This window comes from Lacerta agilis, chromosome 1 (genome assembly GCF_009819535.1).
Source record: "Lacerta agilis isolate rLacAgi1 chromosome 1, rLacAgi1.pri, whole genome shotgun sequence".
Lineage (NCBI taxonomy): Eukaryota > Metazoa > Chordata > Lepidosauria > Squamata > Lacertidae > Lacerta > Lacerta agilis.
Window position 1 is genome coordinate 111,816,279 of NC_046312.1, and position 24,250 is coordinate 111,840,528.

The 24,250-nt window shown below is 42.0% G+C and overlaps 1 protein-coding gene across 7 annotated transcripts in view; it reads right to left on the reverse strand.

The window, feature by feature from the left end:
- Nucleotides 1-722: 722 nt before the first annotated feature.
- The window catches only part of OSBPL6 (oxysterol binding protein like 6), a 93,192-nt gene continuing 69,664 nt past the window's right edge, over nt 723-24,250 (reverse strand). For 3 of the 7 annotated variants that reach the window (XM_033167384.1, XM_033167417.1, XM_033167400.1), the window contains 12 exons: nt 23,723-23,830; nt 19,579-19,716; nt 17,715-17,802; nt 16,100-16,353; nt 14,057-14,194; nt 12,774-12,837; nt 12,451-12,529; nt 9,767-9,911; nt 9,126-9,270; nt 7,541-7,667; nt 5,857-5,979; nt 4,936-5,085 (listed from right to left, as the gene is read on the reverse strand). In XM_033167384.1, coding sequence (XP_033023275.1) covers nt 4,977-5,085; nt 5,857-5,979; nt 7,541-7,667; nt 9,126-9,270; nt 9,767-9,911; nt 12,451-12,529; nt 12,774-12,837; nt 14,057-14,194; nt 16,100-16,353; nt 17,715-17,802; nt 19,579-19,716; nt 23,723-23,830 — 1,518 coding nt within the window. In that variant the 3' untranslated portion in view covers nt 4,936-4,976. Of the gene's footprint in view, nt 1,214-4,935; nt 5,086-5,856; nt 5,980-7,540; nt 7,668-9,125; nt 9,271-9,766; nt 9,912-12,450; nt 12,530-12,773; nt 12,838-14,056; nt 14,195-16,099; nt 16,354-17,714; nt 17,803-19,578; nt 19,717-23,722; nt 23,831-24,250 lie in introns of those variants that run through there. The other 4 variants (XM_033167408.1, XM_033167436.1, XM_033167425.1 and 1 more) reach the window with 2 other exon arrangements.

Genomic DNA, 24,250 nt, shown 5'->3' on the forward strand with positions numbered 1-24,250 from the left:
TTCACAGGGAAGTAATTCAGTGGCTAGTTAGCTGGAGAACAAGATTTGCTGATCAGCATTACAATTCTGCATCCACCAAAGTAAATGAGGAAATGCCTGTTTTAATAGTTATTGATTGCACTCAAATTCTCAAAAACCACAGAAGTAAATGAATTTCCCCAGTCTCAGATTTGGCACATTTTTCCTAACCACAATGATGACTGAGAGAAAATCTATCAAATCACAAAAGTATGGATTAGGACTCTTGAGTGCGGTCTTTGTTCATTTACCTATGCAGCACGGAACATAATCCAAAGGTACCTTCCCATGTCCACAACCACTATTTCTGAGCCCTGGACTTGGGGAAAACCCACCAAATGTTTATTTACTACCTATATTTTTTTAATCACTTTTGCTCTGGTTACAAATTGCTTCGCGGCAGAGGCGTAGCTAGGGGGGATGGGGGGCAGGGCGCACTGGTCACCACACCCGGAGGGTGGCTCTTAGTGCGGGGCCTGGCCTGCGGCGTGCCCAAGCCACGCGTCTCTCCTGGAGTGACAGTGGCTCAGACGGCTGCAGGCTCCGTGCTGCCTGAAACAGCAGCGTGGGGCTAACATCCACCTGCCTCCTCCATCTCAGCTGTAGGGCTTCGCCGCTGCTTCAAGGCTTTGTAGTGGGAAGCGATATATAAATTTAATAAACCTAAATCTAAGAGCTCCTCCATCTTGAGGTGTTTCCCCCCCCCCTATTGAAGAACACTTACAGATAACTACTAAAGGAGTAGCTTTTGCCTCAATGTGCATCATCAGTGCACCAGGACTTCGTCCAGCAATGGTAGTGATGGCATGCCAAGCATTTGGGGTAGGGGGGGGGGCGGTTTCTGAACTCTTGCATAGTGCAAGGCCTGGGTTTAGCAAGTCCCCTTGGGAGGCATTCTAGACCTTTTCAAGAATCTAGAAAGCCTCCTCTACTTTCTCCAAATTTGCAGGTGTGCTGAAAACCTCTACTACTGAAATGTGATTATATCCATCACTAATAGAGGAGACGAAGGCGCGGTCTACTTGAAAACAAGAGCATATACAGAGCTCAGGCAGGGAACAAGACTGTGGTATAGTTTGGTGCAGCGCCTTCCAGTTTAACAAGGAAGCAAATCATACAAAGTCTTCTTGAGATTTTCCTGAAGCTTGCAGGAGTGGGAAGAGGCTCAGAGTACAGAAGACCTCAATTTTCAAATCTGGAAAATTTAATAAAGAAAAGTCTACATCATATGAGTTCTGTCACTTGCAGAAATACACGATAATCTGCATTTCTGCCGGATAGGGTGAATATCCATTCTTAAGTGAGTTCCATGATTGTGTTTTAATTTGTTTGTTTTGCATATTTGCTACTAATGTATATATTCTGCATTTATTTATATATATTTATATATATATATATTATATTGTTTTTGTATAGTATTTTTGAAAAAGCAACTCAGTGTAAAATTCACGTTTCGAAAAAGAAAAGAAATGCATGATATTCATGACTCTGAGGCTGAATCTGCATGCTATCTCTGCAGTATGGATGCTACAGATCCACTGTTCCACAAGTGGCTACCATGTTGTCATGGTAATATATAAAAGCACACAATTCCATATATTGCCTAGATTACATGGCCATTTCCATACCAGCACCTGTCTGTCCACCACGGACAGGCCACTGCTGCAAACATTACCCAAGTGTTCTGGGCAAACGATATGACAAAACTCTTCAGTACGTAACTAATGTAATGTAGAAGGAGAAAGCATTTTTTAATTTATTTTTTTGCTGCAGCAGCCACACCACAGAGACCCTGTGTAACATGATTCAGATAAATTCAGCAGCAAGTGATGTGTGACTGCTTTGCACGATTGGAATCCATGAATTTCTAGTAAGGCTTAACCTTGCATAAATATTACATGCTTTGTTTAGACTTAGTTTAGTGCATAAAAAAGCAAGAAACTCAAGCAGAGTGATGCACTGAATGGTTTTGAACAGATCCCAGGCTACGAAGAAACTTAACTCGGGGAACCCAAGGTGGTTAGATTAGGTTGTTTGTGGGTTTTGGAAGAGCAACTTCTTTGTTCCACATAACAAACATACCTTTAAAACCTAGGGGAATTGTAGAAGCAATCGGTGATGTGGCATTAGGGAAGTGTGGCGGGCCAGGGGCGGTTTCTAAAAATGTTTACTGGGCCAGCTCAAGTCTGTTGCATCAGCCCACATAGGGAAATGGCCTTTGTATACATTATTGCTATTTTAAAAATTCAAATTTGACTGAAATGGAATCTCTAAGGAAGGAAATGACTTGAAGGGGAGGGGAGAATCTGTGTTGACAAGACATGTGCTATAAACAAGGGAGTCAGTGAATTACTCAGTTGTGGAGCATATCTAATATTCTTTCACCCTTGAATGATAGCTGGACATCGCAGCAAAGTTGGTCCAACCATCAATTTTGCTTACCCCTACCCCTTTGCTCCTGGAGGACTGTCTGCTTTCTTTATAAATAAAAAATAAGATCACATAATGGACATTATTCTTTCTTTCTTTCTATTTAAGGAAATATGTTTGGTATTTTTTCCAAAGTAAAAAAACAACAAAATTTCCCCAGGGATAAGGGAAAGGGATTGATGTTTCCTTGTGACATCATGGGCTTCAGCCAATCAAACTGTCCATAACTTATTTTTGTTACAAACTTAGAGAGCTGTTTTGGCCACTTCAGAGATCAGCCCCTAGAAATTAAAGGTACATTTGGACAAAACAACCGCGCTACTCTAAAAATGTTACATCTGTCTCTACCCCCTTGGTTTAGCTAACTTGCATATGGGTAATAAATTAGCTGTTTGGTTTAAAGAGTTTGATTAGATTTGAATGACAGAAGGGAAGAAGTGAGTTCAGCAAATATTCTCAGTAAGGAAGACTTTAACTGGGAGCTATGATTAATAGTTCCAAGGGTCCCACGCTGCGCCCCTGAAATATTTTACCAACACTCTTTCCAGTCTTCATATGATAACCCCAAAAACCAGAAGCTGCAGGCTACAAAACTTGGATCTGCTTAGAAAATAAAAAGTGATATTTTGAAATGTCAAACAGAACTTTTGCAAGAACAGACTTAAAAGGTTATGATGTGATTACTGCCATTGAATCGTCTGGAATTTATTCTAAGCCTCAGTCAAACGAAAGAGACCCTGAGCTATAAGTGCAGCTCAGAAAGAAGTTGTGGTCAAATATTTAAATATTCATCAGTATTGTGTATCCCAAGAGGGAGTAACACTGGGGAGAAATCATATTTATAACTCTTTGTTTCTTTGGCAGATGTGCTTGTAAAGAAGGAATTGTGGTCTTTGGAAAGATATATATATAAGTAATTTGTAGCACAGTTAAATGAACAGTCAATTTGCTTTTGGGAAATAATGGTAAGTGACACCTCTGTATCTCTATGGAACTCCACCAAGAAGTCGTTCTTAAGAAGCACCATGAAAAGGAAAATTAAGCATATTTAGAATTATGTGCTATGCACTGTATATATATAGAAATATTTTTTGAAATCTAATACAAGGAGATCTTTTCTTTCACTGATGCCTATGAGATGCAAGTAGAGAGTCTGTTAGCAAACTGGGCATGAATGAAAGACAAGATGACATTTAAAAAAATAGGATTTTTATCTAATAATACTGGCTACAGCAAAGCATGCCAACTTCACTTTACTTTGAGACAGAAGTCATGCAGGCTCCTTTCATATACATCACTGAAATGTGCTGCACAGCAACCATTTAAGGTCTTGCTTCTTCATCGAAAAATATAATTGCCTTTTTGTAAAATGTTAAAATATAATTGTGCGCAAAAGCTGTATTAGCAGTAGCAAGATGCTACCGAGAACTTAGCTGCATATCCTATGTTGCTTTCCCCATAAAACAGATGTGCAACAAAAGCATCTTGTGTACAAAAGGGAACATGACCATATATGTCACCAGGATAATCCACCTCCGGAAAAGGAGACAAGACACTTATCATTTTCTTGTGCTTAACACTCATGCGAAGCTTCAGGGAATTCCAATTGTATAAAGACTTATGAGAAAATGAGACAAAAGTGTGAAGCCATGGGAAGAGATGGTATATTTATCACAGCATTAGGCATTGAGAATACGACCTCGGCTTCATTTGCCAAGGTTGTTACAAAACCAGCCAGTCTCCTTTCAACTTGACCATACAATAGTTAGTCCCCACCCCACCCCCAAAGTTAAAACATGTACTAGTTGATCGCTTTCCTTTACAATCCATTTAGGGGTTCTCTCTTTTCTCTTAAATAATAATACACTTTCTTCGTTATTTATAATATGAACAAAATCCTAGCGCTTTAAAAATCTGCCCCTGACGAACGTCTAAGACTACATATTTTAAAATGACTTAAATGTACAACTTCACATTGGTGTTTTTTGTTTTTTTTTAAGGCATGAACAATGGTGTATGAATGAGAAGAGCTTCCAGAAAAGCATTATGCCTTTTTCGACGTGGCCAGTCCAAGCACATCACCCGAAGCTAGAAATGAACAAGTATTGCGACTCAAGGTTTAATAATAGCATGGGTGGACATTCGAGACATGTTCCATTAAAACAAATCTTGTTTTGTTTGTGTATCTTTTCTGTTGTCTTATTTTAAGCACCAGATACTCTTCGAAAGCATCTTTGGCTAACTCAGTGCATGCTTCTCCTGCGCTGCATTTCCCGTATCTCAATATTTAAAAGGGTGTGTTGGTTCCCCCTCCCTTATAATTTAATGTCAGCTGCAGAAATGTCCGGGGTCTGGGCTAATGCACTTTTGGAAGTCCATATATAAAGATGAATATAAAAGCAAATGAAAGGTTTCTTGCAGGCCCACAAACCAACCTCAGCTATAAGAAACATGTTGTGCATAGGTTTTTTTTAAGGTATTTTTTTGTTTTTTAAGGAGTGATATGTTACTAGATCTACATTCTCAGTTTACCAGAGTTGGAGGGTTTCTACTTTACTAAAGCCAGGATCCTTTCGGAGTTCCCAATACGTGTCGTTAGAAACCCAAGCTTCTCTTTGATTGGCATCGATAACTTTTCTGCAAAATCAAAAGAAAAATACACACCTGTTAGACAAAATAAATTCAGGAGTGCCTTTAACGAGGACCGAATTATACTCCCTTGCGACACAGCACCCGCAGAGTCCTTTATAAGAAGCAAAAATCCCGTCAATCAGTTGTTCGGTAAGGAAGAAGGAGCAGAGGGGTTGAATTCAGCCCACAAAATGACAAACGGGCAGTATTTCGGTTTTTAAAAAAGTTCCTAGAGGACCTCAGGTGTGGGGCAGGTATGGCTGGAGCCACAAATGAACAAGTGGAACCTTAACACAAGCTCCCGATTGCATCTTTATAAGTGGCAATCTCTATGAGTGCTAGTCAGGTAATGTCAACCTGAACATTACTTCACACCAGAAGTCCCAGCCAAACAGGGCTTATAATCAATTTTTGTTTTTGTTTCTTGTTTTTTAAAAAAAATCTCTCAGTTTGCACAATGAGAAGAAACAGACATTTTCCACATAAATGCATTTTTCCAATGCTGAAAATGAAACTGTCTCAACAACTCATGGAAATACTTCTGTGAAAAGTTTAAAAAGCTTTACTCGGAGTAAACCCACTGAAGTTAATGACCACGAGGTCCATTAATTTCAATGGGTCTACTTTGAGTAAACCTTAGTGGACTACCACTCATAACCTTTACAAGCTGCCAACTCCTCAACCCAGTTTCAACTATTTAAATTTTCCCACTCTGTTACCAGGCTGGTGGTGCATCTGTTAGCAAGAAAGGGGGGGCACATTCCTGAGTTTACATACTTGAAAAATTTAGGTACATGTTCCATATTATTTTCTTCTAAGTAGCGTCTTCGACTTCTCTGGAGTTCTTCTATTCTTAGTTTTTCTGACGCTGCTGCTTCTAAATCCCCATCTTCCAAAAGCCTGCGATAAAGCAAGTGGAACATTGAATATACACTATACCAACATTCAAGCACAGGAACGAATCAACAAAACCCCGGAGATGCCAAACCTACACACATCAAGAGTTACTGGATCCGTGCCATCCAGATATTGCAGTTCAGATAAAATTAGTAGGGATGATATCCAATTAATCAAACAATTTTTTAATTATTAAGCATGTGAGTTTTAGCTGATTTTCTGTATACTGACTTACTGATTAAACCAGAAGAAATCAATATTAGCTTTTTTAAAAGCACACAATTGTTTTGAACAAGCAGCATTCTCATTTTGTTTTTTGCATACCCCATGCCATTCTTAAAGGAGTCAGTTCCTCTTGAGAGTGAAGAGCAATGTCTCTGCTAAGACAGTAGCTGCCCAATGTAATTTTTATAGCTACCTGAATCATAAACAAACAAGCCCTGATTAGTGTGGGGCAGACCCTTAGTTGATCAAAGGTTTTAAAAGTAAGTCATGTTACAAAGCGATAGATTAAACTAAGAATGGGGAACTTCAGGTCCAAGGGTCACAAGTGGCCACCATGTGTCTCTCTGTCCAGCCTCTGGGACTCTGCGTAGGTGACACCCTTTCACTGGCCCTGCTCTGCAGCCTCCCTGGGTGTTTTTGCCTGCCTGGAATGTGTCATTGTACTGCAATAGTGCCTCTTACTTACCAGGTTTACTTGTGTGTAAACCTTGATCGGGGCCGGTGTCGGGAGCAGGCCAGCAATAACTCACAAGGTGTCAGTGGAGTTAACTCTTTGTTCAAAGAAACAAAATAGCTCAGGCCTAGTGAGCCCAGCAACTCTTCCCAGCAGATCTTGCCCCTATGAGGCAGTTGTGAGGACTGAAGGGCAAGCCTTCCCAGTGCTCCCCAAGACTCTCCCTCTCTTGGGTCTTTCCCTAGCAATCTGAGACTCCGACACCTTGTCTGTTTTTGCTCCACCCTCTTCATTCTTCTGATTCTGGGAGACCAGGAGGGAGGGGAGCTGGTCACAGCAGGAGAGGGAGACGCCCTGGCTTCTTCAACAGCCTGATTCATCTCTGCCTGGTAGCCTCCTCCCCTACTCTCCAGCCTCCTCTTCTGCCTCTGATTCTGGACTGCTCTCTGCCACAGCCTCTTCCTGCTCACTAAACCCTGTTACCTTCAGCTTACAACAACACCTCATTCCAGTCTTCTCCCTCTGACCACTCATCAACGTCCCATCACCAGTCCCCTGGCTCTGAGCCTTCTTCCCTTGGGGGTTCCTGAGATGGTGGCTCCCACCACACCTTTGCATCCAGTCAGTCCATGGCAACCTCTTATTTTTTGCTTGGCTGGAAAGTAGCCTACAGTACAAATTTAAAAGCTGCATCTTTTGTGCCTGGATAAACTCACCCACCACCGAGTCCCTGGAAAGCGACCCATGAGGGAACCTGGCCCTCATGCTAACGAAGCTTCCCCACCTCTGGACTAAACATTGGGGTCCTGAAAACAGGTGCTACCTACAATCTATGTTTGAAAGCAGCCACTGAGGATTAAACAACAACAACCAAGCGATGCTTGCCTTTGGTCTGGCCTGAATCGGGCATCTGTTCTTGGAAGAAGATCTTTCAGTGCAGGATCTAACTCATTCAGCTCAATGGCAAACCTCGTGAAGCCATAATAATGCTCGTAGTTGGTGGGCATGGAGCCTGCATTAATAGACAAGACAAAGTGAGTAGCTAAGCTCTGTGAACGAAGGAGATATGGTCCTCTGAATACAGAAGGTCAAAATCCCTGCCTGCAGCTCCTGAAGTTGGCTCTAACTACTGGTGATAAACTGACACAGGTCAAACGTCATGCAAACACTGCCAAAAGACGGCCAGCACCTCTCACAGTTCTAACCACTGTCTGTGGGGTAGACTAAGACTTGCTCTACTTGCCACTTAACTCAGCCTGCTGGAAGAAAATTCACAGGACAAACGCTTTTACACCGTGAGCACGATAGGGCACTATGTGGGTCCTGCTTCAAGTGGCCTCCACCTGGAAAAAAATAACATTTTGAGCCAGGCCAATAGACGGCCCAGCTATTAAAACAGAGAGTGCTGAAGCATCTATTAGGGAGAGGAGAACACCTACGAGCTGCATATGAAGATGCCTTTGGCCACTGGTCCAGTGTTCTATACTCTGACAAAGGTTCTCTGACAGCCACGTTTCATACCCCTTTTACCAGAGATCTTTAGAGGTCTCATTGCTGGGGTCTGAACTTCAGGCCTGATGCGATAGCTCAGTTGGTGCTGATAATGCCAAGGTCACAGGTTCAATCCCGGTGTGGGACAGCTGCATATTGCTGCATTGCAAGGGGTTGGACTAACTAGAAAATCCTCGGGGTCCCCTTCTAACTTTACAATTCTATTATTTTATGTGGCCTAGCACGGAGGAGTGGCTCTTCCCTGCACCTGCCACTGTGGTGAGACAGTCTGTAAACCAGAGCTGGGTTTATTTCTCCAAGTAACACTTCTGAAAACGCAACTGGTATTCTTTGTTTGTAAATTAGGCCGCACTAATTTCATTAAGGAACAACCGAAACACCAGAGCTTCCATTTTCAAATCAGATGGTCCTAATATTGCTGTGACAAAGAATGCTTATTGGAGTCGAGTAAACGAGTAATTAAAAATCCCCAATTGTTTATCTTTCAAAGAGGAAGTACGCAGTATTTGTAGTGCGAATACTTCCAGTCTTGCCTTGTCTACTTTTGTTATTGGGTTTGCAGCACACTCAGAGATTTATCTCTCCCCGCCTCTGCCAAGCCACCAGCATGGTTACTGTGCATAGAAAACAGATTCTATTGGTGCCAGAGAGAGTCTTTAAGCCTTGCAGCTGGTAGGAGGGGATTCTCAGGAGACTTTGTGAATGGAAGAAGAAAGGGATAAATCTCGCCCCCATACATCCTGCAGTCCCAGTGACATTGGCTCCCCACACTTGTAATTAAATGAAAACGAGATGTAGCGCATGAAGCATAGCCTGCAGCTTAGCTCCTTCAGTCTATCTAGAGTCATTCCAGTCTGCCATACTTGACATGGTGATGAAGCTCCTTCACCCATAGTACAAGTCTTGAATCCACCCCACCTCTTTACCTAAAAGAGCTGTTCTTCTAATAGGTTCATACCTGGTCTCCATATACATTTTGCCGAAGGCCCAACTCCACAGTACAACCCTTCATGCCACTTTCCAAAGAGGCGATGTACCACCTTTCCTTCTTGGTCCATGACAACACCTTGAACTTCATTCACATTCGAATTCCAGTAATTCACCTAATAAAAAAAATGCAAGGAAACATTTTTCTTAACTGTTAGGATAAATCATCACCAGTTTCAGGTGTCTGGGCTATAACTACGTATCAACTTTCAACAAGACCAAACCTTCTGACAGGCAGATCTGTATCACACCCATCTAACAGCTAGGCAGTGCCAATGAGCTGCCAGAAGCGGGTGGGGAATTGGGATGATTCAGACACCACCGCCACCACCGCTTTATCGTATCATGCCAAATACCTTCAAATGGAGTCCTAAAGAGGTGCAGAGGATAAAGACATTGCCACTGCAATTAGCATGACCGCTGGCAACCAGTGAAAGGTTCTTATATTTATCGCCCACACACTGGAGCACAGATTCATACAATTGGTACCTCCATCGATTCTAGTCAGCTAGTGAACCTGCCCTGTGTGCTCCCAGAGGGTGCTGTGCAAGGGGCCACCAGTTGCACGAACACCCTTTTCACTGTTCATAATGAGTATCAAAGAAACGTTACCTTGATGAACGTGAGTTTACAAATACAAACGCTGCTTTTTGTGTTTCTGATGGTAATTTCTCCATAATGTTCTATCCACCTCCTTCCACTGAGGATGTTATGTATGCAAGTAGTGACTTTGTTCCATACGTAGGAATCACCGTACCTGCAAAGAGAGTTGACTGTGGAAACTGTGCTCCAAAAATGCCCTTTCCAAACCACCGCCTTTTCACAGATGAAACAGTGCTCCCCCTTCCGATATCGAAAGCCAATGGACCACCAACGGAGCTCAAATATGAAAATACCCACACTTTTTACATGTACTTGTGTCCTGCTAGGGGTTGAATTGCAAATCAATTAGAACAATAAATAATTTAAAACCAGGGTTTATTTTATTTTTAAAAAAGGTAATAAACCAAAAGCACAACAATAAAATGAGAACAAAACAGCAGTGCAGAATGGGCAGCAATCATAAACACCATCCCCACTGATTTCCAAAGCCACCAAAGGCGTGGGTCAATAAAGATATTTAAAACATATATCTAAAACGTAAGGAAGTGTGAGTGCCTGACAAATATGCCAGAGGAAAGGGCCTTCCACAGCCAGGGTGCCAATACTGAGAAGGCTTTGCTTCTGGTAGCCATATATCCAATGCACTTTTGATGGTGGAGGTGAAAGGAACAGGGCAGGGGTCAGCAAACTTTTTCAGCAGTGGGCTGGTCCACTGTCCCTCAGACCTTGTGGGGGGCCGGACTATATTTTGAAAAAAAATAAATAAATGACCGAACTCCTATGCCCCACAAATAACCCAGAGATGCATTTTAAATAAAAGCACACATTCTACTCATGTAAAAACACCAGGCAGGCCACACAAATAACCCAGAGATGCATTTTAAATAAAAGGACACATTCTACTCATGTGAAAACACTCTGATTCCCGGACAGTCCGCGGGCCGCATTAAGAAGGCGACTGTGCCGCATCCAGCCCCCGGGCCTTAGTTTGGGGACCCCTGGAATAGGGTATCCACAGAGAACTGGCAGCCGCCCCCCCCCCCCCCCCCGCTGCTCAACCACTGATTATTGGTTATTCTCATGGATAGTCAGTCAACTCCGTCCCACTACAGACACTTAAAAAGATGCTCTGTGAAACATTACAGCCCTCTAAAACGAAGATACATTTTGGATAATATTACTGGCATTCTAAAACAATCTTTTATGTTGTAAGCTGTGGTCTCTGGATGAAGGGCAGTACAGTATATTATTATTATTATTATTATTATTATTATTATTATTATTATTATTATTATTCCTTCTGCCAGACATCATAGTATGTGTTTTCCTACTATGGTTACATTGGTTCCACATAGTATTATATAATAAAACCTGTTCTTATGCTGAGAGAAAGCAATATTTGGTGTCTCCTCTCCTTGAACTTTTCTATCCCATCTGGTCTTCAGAACAACATCTACCTATGAATATGAATGCAAGTTTGCTTATTTTTTCCTCTCTATCTAATCCATTTCCTGTTTGTGTTATGTCTGTGGAAATTGTAAGTCTGAGGGCATGGAATGTATTTTTTGTTATATGTAAACAACTCAATCCGTGGCTGAAGAGTGGGATAAAAGCATTCTCCAAATAAATACTAAATAAAAGTGAGTCTTGCAAAAAAAACAAAAAAAAAAAAACGACGACAACAACAACCCTGTTTTGTCCTCAAAATAACTCTATTAAGTAGATTAGGCTGAGAAATTGCGAGTTGCCCAAAGCCCCACATTGAGCTTATTAGAGTTCATTAGAGTTTTGAACCCAGTTCTCCCCAACTTTTTAGCCCTTTACGCTGTTCATTCCACCTGACTGGTTCCGAGTGAACCAAGATGAGATGAGCAGAGAAACTGCAGGATTACAACGGCAAAGAAACTTCAAGAGGAACACATTGCAGGACAGTAATACTCTCCCAAGCTTCCTTGCACTGAGACAGGACTCACCCTTATCTGCCACACTCCATAGGTAAGAGTTCATGTCATTGTGAAACCTCATGTTTTACAAGAACACACCTCACTTTGAGTTACCATAATGCAGTGTTTTTCAACCACTGTTCCGTGGCACACTAGTGTGCCGCGAGATGTTGCCTGGTGTGCCGTGGGAAAAATTGAAAAATTACTTTATATATAGTCAATATAGGCACAGAGTTAATTTTTTTTAACATTTTCTAATGGTGGTGTGCCTCGTGATTTTTTTCATGAAACAAGTGTGCCTTTGCCCAAAAAAGGTTGAAAAACACTGCCATAATGCCTCTCACCTTTATCCTCCTAGGGAAAATCTGAACCATTTCTACAAAAAAGTATTTGGAATATGCTTCCTTTTACTGTGCAAAGCAAACATTCACAGTACTAAAACGTCTCCCACTCAGGAATCTGCTGTGAATTAACTAGCCTAATGTTCACAACTGTTTGATGAAACATAGTTGCAGCATCTAGTAATAGCAGGTAGAGCAAGTTAATTATTCAGAGATCCCAGTTGCCTTATCACTACGTGCAAGTTGCTGCTATGTGCTCCCTGCCTTATCTGGCTTCAGTTTTGCTACATTATTCATCAGTGTGTATCTAGGACTTGAAGTGCCTAAATTAGTCTCATGGAACTGCTTTTCCAGAATGAAGAAGAAACAAACAAACAAACAGGAAAAGGAGAATGGAGAAGCTGCTTACTTTGGAAGCGTGACATTCAGTGTTCCGATTGGCAGTATTTCCATTGACTTGCCCCAGAATTTGTTTTTCCACCTGATATCTGAATTAACACAGCAAAGGTTCAGAAAGCTGCAAATTACACAAGTTCTACAAATGCAACGAACCATCATTTCTCTTTGCCTAATTCGAAAGTGAAACACCTAAAACAGCAGGCTTCACAATTATATTAACCTTTTTGCTAAATTCCACAAAAAATGAAACTATGCATGTAACTGTAAATTTTCTTTTTAAAAACAAAAACTAAACTAAATTTGGTCTTTAGGCTTGTGAATTAAAACGTATACCTTGCCAAAACACAAAATTCTTTGATTCACAGTGACAGGCAGAAATGGGTGGGTGGTGGCTAACCTGAAATAAAAAATTACGGTGGTGAGGTATTGTGCAAAAGACTTTCATTTTTATCATCACTGTAACAGATAATACCTTACATAAAAGAGGGATGATGCAGCAGCAGAAAAAGCTACTGCTATTCTAGGCTGCATCAACAGAAGTATAGTGTCCTAATCAAGGGAAGTCATAGTACCGCTCTATTTTTCCTTGATCAGACCCCACCAGTAATATTGTGCGCATTTCTGGACACCACAATTTAAGGAGGATATTGACAAGCTGGAACTTGTGAGTGTCCACAATGATCAAGATTCTGGAAACCTATCCTGATTAGGAACAGTTGAGAGAGTTGGGTATGTTTAGTCTGGAAAAGAGGAGACTGAGAGGAAATAGCCATCTTCAATTATCTGAAGGGCTGTCAAATGGAAGATGGAGCAAGCTTGTTTTCTTCTGCTCCGAAGGCTAGTATCCGAACCAACAGATTCAAGTTACAAGAAAGGAGATTCCAACGAAACATCAGGAAGAACTTTCTGACAGGAAGAGGTGTTCAATAGAAACAGATCCCACAAGAGATGGTGGACTCTCCTTCCTTGGGAGTTTTTAAGCAGAGATTGGATGGTGATGTGTCATGTATGATGTAGTTGAGATTCCTGCATAGAATCATAGAAATGTAGGGCTGGAAGGGACCCTGAGGATCATCTAGTTCAGGCATCCCCAAACTCGGCCCTCCAGATGTTTTGGAACCACAACTCCCATCATCCCTAGCTAACAGGACCAGTGGTCAGGGATGATGGGAACTGTAGTCCCAAAACATCTGGAGGGCCGAGTTTAGGGGTGCCTGATCTAGTTCAACCCCCTGCCATGCAGGGATATGCAGCTGTCCCATATGGGGATCGAACCTGCAGCCTTGGCGTTATCAGCACCAAGCTCTAACCAGCTGAGCTATCCGGAAACTTGGACCATTGCAAGGGGCTGGGCCATCAGGGTTCCTTCCAACTCCACAGTTCTAGGATTCTATGATTTCTGCAAAACTGGATTCAGCTTTACAATGCTGAATTGTACCTAATGCTTGAAGAACAAATACATATATTCAGATCTGTTTTAAAAGGTATATATTTAGATTCATATCAGCAAACATTCTGAAAATAAGATGAAATGCATCAACCCAAAATAATAAATAAATAAGTCACAAATTAAAGTCACAGTGCTATTCAAGGGTCTCTTTTGGAAGAGATTTTACCTGCTCCGAGAAAAAACGAAATCCTTTGTCTTCCCTAATAGATTCGTAAGTTTCACCAAGCACAGGGTTAAAAGGCTTGCTTCCAGCTCTGTAGTAAGTGGAGGCATATCCTGAAGTTGCAAAGGCAGCAATAAGGACCTAGTTAAAACAAAGGGGGGGGGGACTTGAGAAACAATATCCAAACAGTACTGGAGAGACTGCGCAAGCAAAAACGGGCATTTCCTTTTCTGGGTGATGGAGTTAGTGCTACAATTGCAGACTGTAACTCTTGTTCTTGCAGTAGCAGTATAGCCACTGTCCCAACATAATAAAGGACAGGGAAAGTCATGCTCCAAGTGGTGGGAAGGTAGGAACGCCAATAATATCCATGCGAATCTGCTCCCAAGGCAAACAGTGTCGGAAGCAGGCTTAAAGATGAAGAATAAATTTGCTATTTTTGTCTTGGGAATCAGAGGCCATTGTGTAGGGAAAGAAAGGATGTGCAATGTGGAAAGTCCTTAATGGGAAAACATGGGTGTGTGTTTTTGTGACACAAGGATCTACCGGGGGGAGGGGGGAGAGCACTCCCATTTTTGCATTTCCAGTTTGCATCCTCCCACCTTTTTCCATATAAGCAATTTTACTCTAGATCGATATCCTGAGGATTTTCATTTGGGTTTGATTAGGCACCATCCTCAGGTGCTGACAAAAAACAACAACACCAGTTTAGTCGGTGATAGTAGGGGGCGGAAATGGATGTGTCTTATGCAGTTAGAGAAAGCAAAGAGTACTTTCATATCTCTGGAGATCTGTCATCTGCACAAGCCTATTGAGAATCATCTCATATTACAATTTGGTCTATTTCGCAGACCCGGAAACTGGAGCACCACTCCTGTGTATATGAATATAATGGAAGCAGTCCGCCCGGAATTCCCTCCCCCCCATTCATGCCATCTTGAAAGTTGTCTTGAGCAAAAGCATTCCTAGCGGGACTTGCAGAGAGGAATTCCCCAGCAATTTGCTCGTTGCCAGAATATAGGGCATTATCTGCCTTGCACAGAAAAGGGTAATATAGAGATGTGGCTACAGCTTTGGAATTCACAGGTCTGACAAAATAGATACACAGACAAGTGAGAGATCACTCTCTGCAACAGAGGCTCTAGTGTTTGGTTTTGTTTTGTTTTGTTTTGTTTTGAAACTACTTATTTCCCTTTAGAATCGCTCAAGCAGCTGCCCGCTACAAGCTATGTATACCAAGTGCTTTTTCTTGCATTACCTTAGCAGTGTGGCCGCTACTGTAGCGCCACTCCTTTCCACACTATGAAGGTAACGTCAGAAGTTTCAAACCATGTAGCGCCTGAGACTCTTAAATCTCAGGGTTGCGGGTTCAAGCCACACATTGGGCAAAATGTGGGTTCCTGTACCGCAGGGGGTTGGACCAGATGACCCTCGCGGCCCCTTCCAACTCTTACGATTCTACGTGGGAGGAGCCCATACTGTGTAGCGTCCTCATATTATTTCATCATACTAGCATTGCCCCGTCTGGAAAGCAAGGCAATGGGGTGGGGGAGGAAACACAATATGGGCTCTTCCCACATGATCTGAGTCTCCTGGCAAAAGCATGTCTGTGAGCAGCTTCCATACCTCAAAGGTAATGTGAGACTGGACCCTAAGACTCACTACAACACGTATGCAAGTTCATTCATCCAAATTTATACTGCTCCTGCAAGGCTCCACTTATGTGAGCAATTATTTGCGGACATATAGCCAGCCAAGGACCACCTGAACTGGTTGTAAGAAAGTACGCCAACGAAAGCTTATACCCAGAACAAACTTAGTTGGTCTGTAAGGTGCTACTGGGCAATTTTAAAAAAAAATTCAACAACGAAAGCAACAGGTTGGATAAAAAGTTAAAAAATCCTCTGCATCAGCATCTAGCTGCTTTCATGTTGCAGGTGAGGTTACAATAATGGAAAATGCACAAATGTATTCCATATCAGAGCTCTAGGAGAGGGATAAACACATTAAGGGACATGGAATGGTGTGCTCCGTCTGGTTTATTACCATTCGTTCGTAGGGGTCATCAGATTCAGCAGCCTTGTCCAAGAGTTCACTGTATTCTAGTTCCTCACAAAGGTGTTGCAATGTATTCAGAGGCTCGTTTAGCTCTACCGGCATGGATACTTTCGAGAGATCCTTCCCGATATTGTTCCTCAAAATGTTCCACAGGTTGATATTACTAGTATCAGGGCAGGGGGTCGGTAGGCATGTCCTTCGTCCATTTCTGAAAGCACCACCGGTCAGCTCATCATTAAGTACTGGAAGGAAAACGGCAGAACAGCAGGGATGTGAAATCCTTTCATTGGCTTAAAAACGAAAAATAAAATGGTTTGTATCCAGTGCTAGCTGTACTCAGAGTAAACCCACTGAATTTCATAGGCATGACTAACTTAGGCCCATTCATTTCAAATGGTCTGTTGTTGTTGTTGTTGTTGTTGTTGTTGTTGTTGTTGTTGTTGTTGTTATAGATTTATTTATACCCCACCTTTTCCCCTGACGGGACTCAAGGCAGTTTACAGATAAAAAGAAGAACCGCTAAAAACATAGAAAAAAAACATCATAAGAAAACAATTATAAACATTGGAAGAATTAAAACTATATACATATAATAAAACCTACTAAACACATACAAATAATTACAATAAAAAGCACAGCACAGCACCAGCCCTTTCCTTAAAATCAGTCGATCCCGAAAAGCCTGTTGGAACAAAACTGCTGACAGAACGATAACAAGGAGTGAGCCAGTCTAGCTTCTTTAGAGAGTTCCAAAGTATGGAGCAGCCACCAAGAAGGCCCTCTCTTATGTCCCTACCATGCGTGCCAGAGAGGGTGGCGGAATGAAGAGATGGGCTTCCCACAAAGATCTCAAAACCCAGGCAGGTTTGTAGGAGGTTCTACTCTGAGTTGACCTAGCACTGGATACAATATAATTTGATCAAGCTTCCATTTAATGCAAAACTCGTACAACCTAAGGCCTATGGGCCAACTGGAGTCTCCTCCCCCACCTGTTTAGGGAAGTTTTTGATATTTGATGAATTATTGTATTTTAATATTTTGCTGGAAGCCGCCCAGAGTGGCTTGGGAAACCGAGCCAGATGGGTGGGGTATAAATAAATTTATTATTATTATTATTATTATTATTATTATTATTATTATTATTATTAGCCACTGCATGAAGGGAACTTCTTGTGAGAGAATCTAAAGCAGGGATGATGTTCAAGAAAACAGGGGCTAATGGTTAAAGAGAGACGGTTGCACTGAGAGACGTGCAGGTTGAGAAACAAAAGCAGAAGGGTAACTGAGAAGTGTGGAATAGAGAGAAAGAGGAGAAGAGGAGCAGGGAACAAAAAGAGAGCTCAAGGAGACCTGTGGTGGTATATACATGGTATAGGATGCCAACAGAAAAAGGGGGTTAAGAGAAAATATGCCAAATGGAAAACTTCCCAGTTAAAACAGAAAGAAAGAGTTCTATTCTACAGTTAACAGGGATAAGAATGAAAAAGTGTCCCTTGCCGATTTGAGTTGCATCCAGAGAGTGTTCCGATTTATATGTGCACCACACCTAAAAAAGAACACTTATTTTCTAAAACTTAAAAAAAATAAGTAAAAGCCTGCATACATTGCCGAGAAACGTTGTCTGCAACACTGGTGTTGTCCTCTGATATGTTGTCACTCACGTCACTGATGTACGACTCATCATCAGAAGCCTAAAGAAGAAAACAAAGAGATTTGAATGAAAAGTATATGGAAGCAGAAGAGGAGGAGAAGGAAGACAACAAGTGGAACATTGAATAGAAATGTTTTCAGAAATTCAGTGACGCATGTATCCTAGAGTTATTAGGCTGAAGAGTGCCTGTCTTGTGAAACCCAGGTTGGGCCAATATCATCCATTTTTAGCTCGTGCCTAAATACTTAAGCTCTCCATCTTCCTCTTTGAAGAACAAGCTGTACTGGAAGTGACTGTACGTCAAAGAGTGCCTGTTCTATTGAATACAGGCGACTCATGTAAGCCTATCTATCTCTGTCAATAGGATATATAGGGGGAACACACCTGTTTTTTTGGGGGGGACGCCTCTAAAACATTCTCTGCAAACACACTTCAAACCATGGTTTTAAAGATGGGATGGGTAACTTTTTTCTGGCTCCACAATCACAGGTGGGTAGATGCTTGGGGGCTGCATCCCAGAAAGCATCACCGGAGCCAGTCACGCTGCCATACCTTAAACCAACTCATGTTCACATACACTCTTGGAAAGACAGGTGCATGGGTCACACATGTATGTCTTATTTCTCCATTTAAATTACCCCCAACCGGCCTCCCAAACAGCTGTATGCACAGGAAGAAGAAGAAGAAGAGTTTGGATTTGATATCCCGCTTTTCACTACCCGAAGGAGTCTCAAAGCGGCTAACATTCTCCTTTCCCTTCCTCCCCCACAACAAACACTCTGTGAGGTGAGTGGGGCTGAGAGACTTCAAAGAAGTGTGACTAGCCCAAGGTCACCCAGCAGCTGCATGTGGAGGAGCGGAGACACGAACCCGGTTCACCAGATTACAAGTCTACTGCTCTTAACCATTACACCACACAGGAAAGCACACACTCAATCATTCATGGGAAGTCAGATGCTTCAGGATACAGTATAACCCTTTTTGAAGAGGAGGTGAGGTTGAAATCTCTCTCTCTCTCTCTCTCTCTCTCTCTCACACACACACACACACACACACACACACACCCCATCTACACAAGAAAACTTTCCTCACTGCAAATAGCAACATGGAAACAGTTCTCTTCCCTGCTGTCCTGCTGATGGCTGACTAACTGGGCAGTAGAAAGAGTGGGCAAGTTTCCCCCCACAGCTTGGTGGGCCTGCAGGGAGAGTGGCTGAGGGACCCATGTGGCCCACCCCTGTTTTAAGGAAAGAAAAACTAATTTTCATGCCATGGCAAACGGAAAACCAGTAAGCGAAGGAACAGGGTGCAAGTGTGGGTGGAGGCGTCAAAACTGAGCTACTAATTGACTGCCTTCCAAAGAACGGAAGGTGTGGAAAATGCAGTGATAGCAATTTACGTGTCACTCATTCCACAACACTGCTGCTTGCTTTCGATAGGAGGAAGGCAGAGCAAATGGGCCTCTGGCCATGATCTCAATGCAATTAAGTGGCAAGCAGCTCCTTTACTCCAGATTAACCCTACTAAAATCAGTGGGACTACCCTTGGAACTGTCAGATTGTTCTAAGAGATTCTCCTAATTCTTAGAACTTTGTGTGATAGGTTAGGATTATTACCCTCATATTTCATTTTGAGACAGTGTCCTGCCTACGGTCAACAACTTAACTTCATAGCAGAGGTGTGATTTTAACCAGGGGACTGTTGTGTCCGTGTCCAAGCCTTCCGAATTAGGATCGAAAGTTCAGTACTTGATCCCAAATGCATTATAATTATATAGAGCACAGCAGAAGAAATAACCAGGCTTTCACTGCCTAACCTCGTTCTCTGATGAGCTTGCAGACAGAAGCACCTCCTGCGCATCGAAGAATTCAGAGACAGATTCTGACATGGAGAGCCTGCTTTCATTAGAAACTTGCTGGGAGAGTGGGAGACTGACATGGATCTGTTCACCTGCCTGCAAAAAGAAAAAAAACACACACACATATGAACTCCAGATGCCCACACATGACAGAGGAAAAAGCAAGAGCATGCCTAATCAAGATGTTTTATTGGACAGATGCCCTGCTTCTTCCCTGCATGGCCTCTCCTTCCTCCCGGTTTGGAAAATAAGCTCTAGCAAACAGAGAGTTCAGGCTGAAAAGAAGCCATTTTGCAAGGGGAGCGCAAACAACTTCTTTTCCAGATAGCACTCTCATAACTCTTTTTTTGTGGCAGGTGACAGAGAGAAATGCCTTCCCTCAAGATTGTTCCTCTGCTGCAGGAAAACCCAGCATCTTCCAGCACTGAAATGATACCTTGTGTTTGATGGGGATGGAAGGCCCACCCTTCATCTGGCACACTTCAGCTTCAGGCTTCTTGCATGACTGCTTTAGCACAGTGCTCCTGAAGCCTGATCTTGTTTGTTTGCATGTATGCGCGCGCGCGCACACACACACACACGGGTGACCTGCATCAAAATGTTGCAGCTCATCATCCCCTATTAAAAGGAATGTTCTTGTTCCTGTTTTGAGCCATTCCTTCCTTCCCAACCTAGCATTCTAATGTGTTCTAGTTTTTCGTGGGTTGTTTTTTTTTTGTTTTTTGTTTTTTGCAACTGTCTCTACCTTTTGTGGATACTGAACACGTTCAGTGTTCGTCAGGCTGTTTTATGTTTGCTTGCAGGGTTTTTTTTGTCTTAAGAGGGTTTTTTAAATGGTGGTTTTTTGTACTTCAGCAAATGAGCCTGCTGATATGTTCTTCTTGTTTCTCAGTGGTCCCATTTTGACTACAATCATTTTGGCACTCACCACCTGTCTTTGTCATTAGGAAGGAGCTTCCCTATTTATCTGAAGCATTCTTTACCCTTACCCTTCAGTCAAAAAGGTTCCCTTACCCACACTTTTCTACTGTGCCCCAAATGAATACCAATCCAGTGCAGTGCCATTTCCTCAGAAGGAATGGCCCACTCACTACCTGAGGGATAGCTCAGTTGGTAGAGTATGAGGGCTCTTAATCTCAGGGTTGTGAGTTCAAGCCTCACATTGGGTGAAAGATTCTTGCATTGCAGGCTAGATGATCCTTGCGGAACCTTCCAACTCTACAATTCTATGATTCTATTTCAAATTTAAAATATGTAAATGTTTTCCTTAGTTCAGGTCTGGAGCTCACGTCTCCCTTAGCCCCCTCCTGTAGCAAAGCTCATCCTCTCCCATCACGCTAATAAGCTACTACTACAAGACTGGGACAAGAAAGGACATAGCACTGTAGGGAAGGTCACTCCAACTAACCCAGAGACAAGACAGTGGCTATAGAAGCCCTGGAACTCCAAGAATGGTTCAGGGCACTCTGCCTCTGTAGCACTCAGCAACTTTTATACAGTAGCCTCACACACTTATATCTGACTATATAAATACCGTATTTTTCGCTCCATAAGACACACTTTTTTCCTCCTAAAAAGTAAGGGGAAATATCTGTGCGTCTTATGGAGTGAATGGTGGTCCCTGGAGCTGGATTTCCCAGGGGCCAAAAGAGGATCATGCTTTTTATTTTACAAAGAGAAAAGGGGGTGTTGAAAGGACCCTGCTCGGCAGCTGATCAGCAAGAGATCGGGAGAGAGATAAGAGTCCCAGCTCCCTTTCAGCCCCACCCTCCATTGTTGAATGTGCTGCAGAGGGGGGTTGTTTGTTTCCCCAGCAACATGTGACTGGCTGATTAGATTACCTGTCTGGAAACTGTAGAAAAGGCTCCCTTTCCTTTAGAAGCTGCAGAAATGTGAGTTGAACCCCATAAAAATGGGGCTTTTCCCCCTTTGCAAAAAAGCTGCAAAACTTTTAGCTGATCCTCAAAAAAACCCAGGACTTTTCCCTTTGCAAAAAAGCTGCAAAACTTTTAGCTGATCCTCAAAAAACAGGGCTTTTAGAGGAGGAAAACCAGAAAAAAATATTTTTTATCTTATTTCCTCCTCTAAAAACGAGGTGTGCCCTATGGTCCGGTGCGCCCTATGGAGCGAAAAATATGGTACATGTCGAAGATTCTTCTGCCAGTTTCCTATTCTGTAAAGCTGACTTCAAATGAAGGAGGCTCTGAAAGGAATTTCCATTTTTGTCCAAGCAGAAGGGATTCATCAGAAAAAGCACATGGTAATGGTAAATGGTGAAAAATAAAGGAAAAGGGTGTGGGTGTGTGAGGAGACACTGCAACTTTAATATCATCAAATACAGAGTGTTCAGTGAGACCAGAAAGAATTATCTTATGGTGTGCCTCATATGTTTAAATGACATCTGCTTTCTCTCACTTGGAAACTGAACTCTCCAGCATTTTGGAGCTCAGTAGAGGCTAAGGGAGGATTGGAAAGAGGGAGACCAGACCCTACAGAAGCTTTCCTACTGGTTATAGGGCTTGTTATTCTGGGCAATCATTATAACTTCAGTTAATCTATTTCAGCAAGGAAGTATTAAAAATAACTAGCATTCTTAACAATGGCAGTACATGTGGAGTAATGTATTTCCCTTCCATATTTCCATATCTGAAGTGTGAGGATTGGTAACTTATTGAAGAACAGGGACAGAGAGTAGGAATAAATGAGTAATTCTTACAATGGAGGAATGCAAGAAGTGGAATCCCACCCAAATTGGAACTGGTGTTTTTCAACTTGTTCATCAATGATCCTGAGATAGGAGTGAGCAACGAACTTTACAAGTTTGCAATTATCCCAAATTACTGAAGATGATGAAAAGAAAAAATAGATTGCAAAAGAACTCCAAAAAGGTTGCCTACAAAATGTTGAATGAGTAACATAATGGCAAATGTGGTTCAATGTCAATAAATGTAAAGAGATGAACATGGTGGCAAAAAATCCTGAAGTTCATACGTATAGTGATGGTGTCTGAGCTGAATGTGACTGGCTGGGAAAGGGATCTTGGGGTGGTAGCAGATTGCTCAATGAAAATGTTGACCCAGTGTGCAGCAGCTATGAAAAAGCTAAAAATCCATGCCAGAGATCATTAAGAAAGTGTCTGAAAATACAAAAAAATGTGAATACTGTAATGCCTCTGTACAAATCTTTGACGTGGTCATACTTGAAATACTGAGTACAGTTCTGGTTGTGACACCTCAAACATTGATTGATTGATTGATTGTAGAATTGGTAAAGACCAACCCAAATGATAAAAGCTGGAGCAACTCCCCTGTGAGGAAAGCTTACAATTTTTTTGGCTTTCTATAGGTTTTTTTTTTGGGGGGGGGAGCTGAGTGAAAAGCTTATTTAAAAAAATACACAATATGGAGAAGGTGGATAGTTAGAAGACTTTCTCCCTCTCTCATAACACTAGAACCCAAGGTTATTAAATGGATCTGACTGGCGAGAGTTTCCAAAGCAACCAAAGGAAGTCCTTCTTCATACCACACATAGTTAACCTAAGGAATTTGCTACTTCAATATTTGTGGTGATTGCCACTAGGCCAGATAGCATTACAAGGGGGTGAGGAAAACTCATAGAGGAGAAGGCTACCAGTCGGGAAGGCTATAGGCCAACCCTAGGATCAGATGCAATCTGCCTCTAAATACCTGTTGCTGGCGGTGGGCTGGGCTGTGGGTGAGGTTTATTGCCCTCATGTCCTGCTTGTGGCCTTCCAGGAAATAGAGGTAGTAGAGCACTATGGGGAAAAGGCCGTGTGACTAAACTAGTCTGGTCCAGCAAGACTCTTCTTATTGGCTGCTTAGTTACTTAAATACAAATGCACCAGAAACAGGGCTAATTTGTATTCTTTGAATGCTAATACCAAACCTTCCACTTCTCAGATTTCCAAAGGGAATCTCGCATGAACTACAGCTCATTACTTTCATGAATGCTACTGGAAAATTTTCTGAAATGAGCCTGACCCACTGCTTGCCAGCTTTGCCAAAGAGAATGATTCAGTCATTAGTGATAATTAGCAGGATTTGACTACTGTAAGTCCATTAGAGCAATGACAAAGTCTTACCTCATCAGGACTAGGGATAATATTTACACTGACAACCTGATCACAAATAACAGACTCTGAATGTATTCTGCTCAAGCGACTCCTTAGTTCAGCATTCTGGTTGATAGCCTTAAAATAACAAAAATTAAATATTTAATTTCAAATGTACAAGACAGCACAAAGCAGAGTCAAACCACTGCTGTACCCTATATTCAGGCCAGAACCAAAATGTTATATTATATGGATGGTACTTCTAAGCAACTAACTTTTTTTCCTCCAACCATTAGTATTATGTCCAGCAGTTCTGGTTAGGTATGTTTCCACTACCTATCTTAAACTCATATAACTATTCTGGCTTTATTCCATAGAAAAAGGGCTGGTAATTTGGTGAGTACACTAAGGATTCCTTGATAGAGGTCTGTATCCCTTCTCACTTTAAACAAGTTTAAGGCCAAAGGCAAGAGGTGGAATAAATGTGATCAATTAAATTTATACATATGAGGAGCTATGAATAAGATACGAATAGTAGTGAAGAGGGGTTGATTAGCC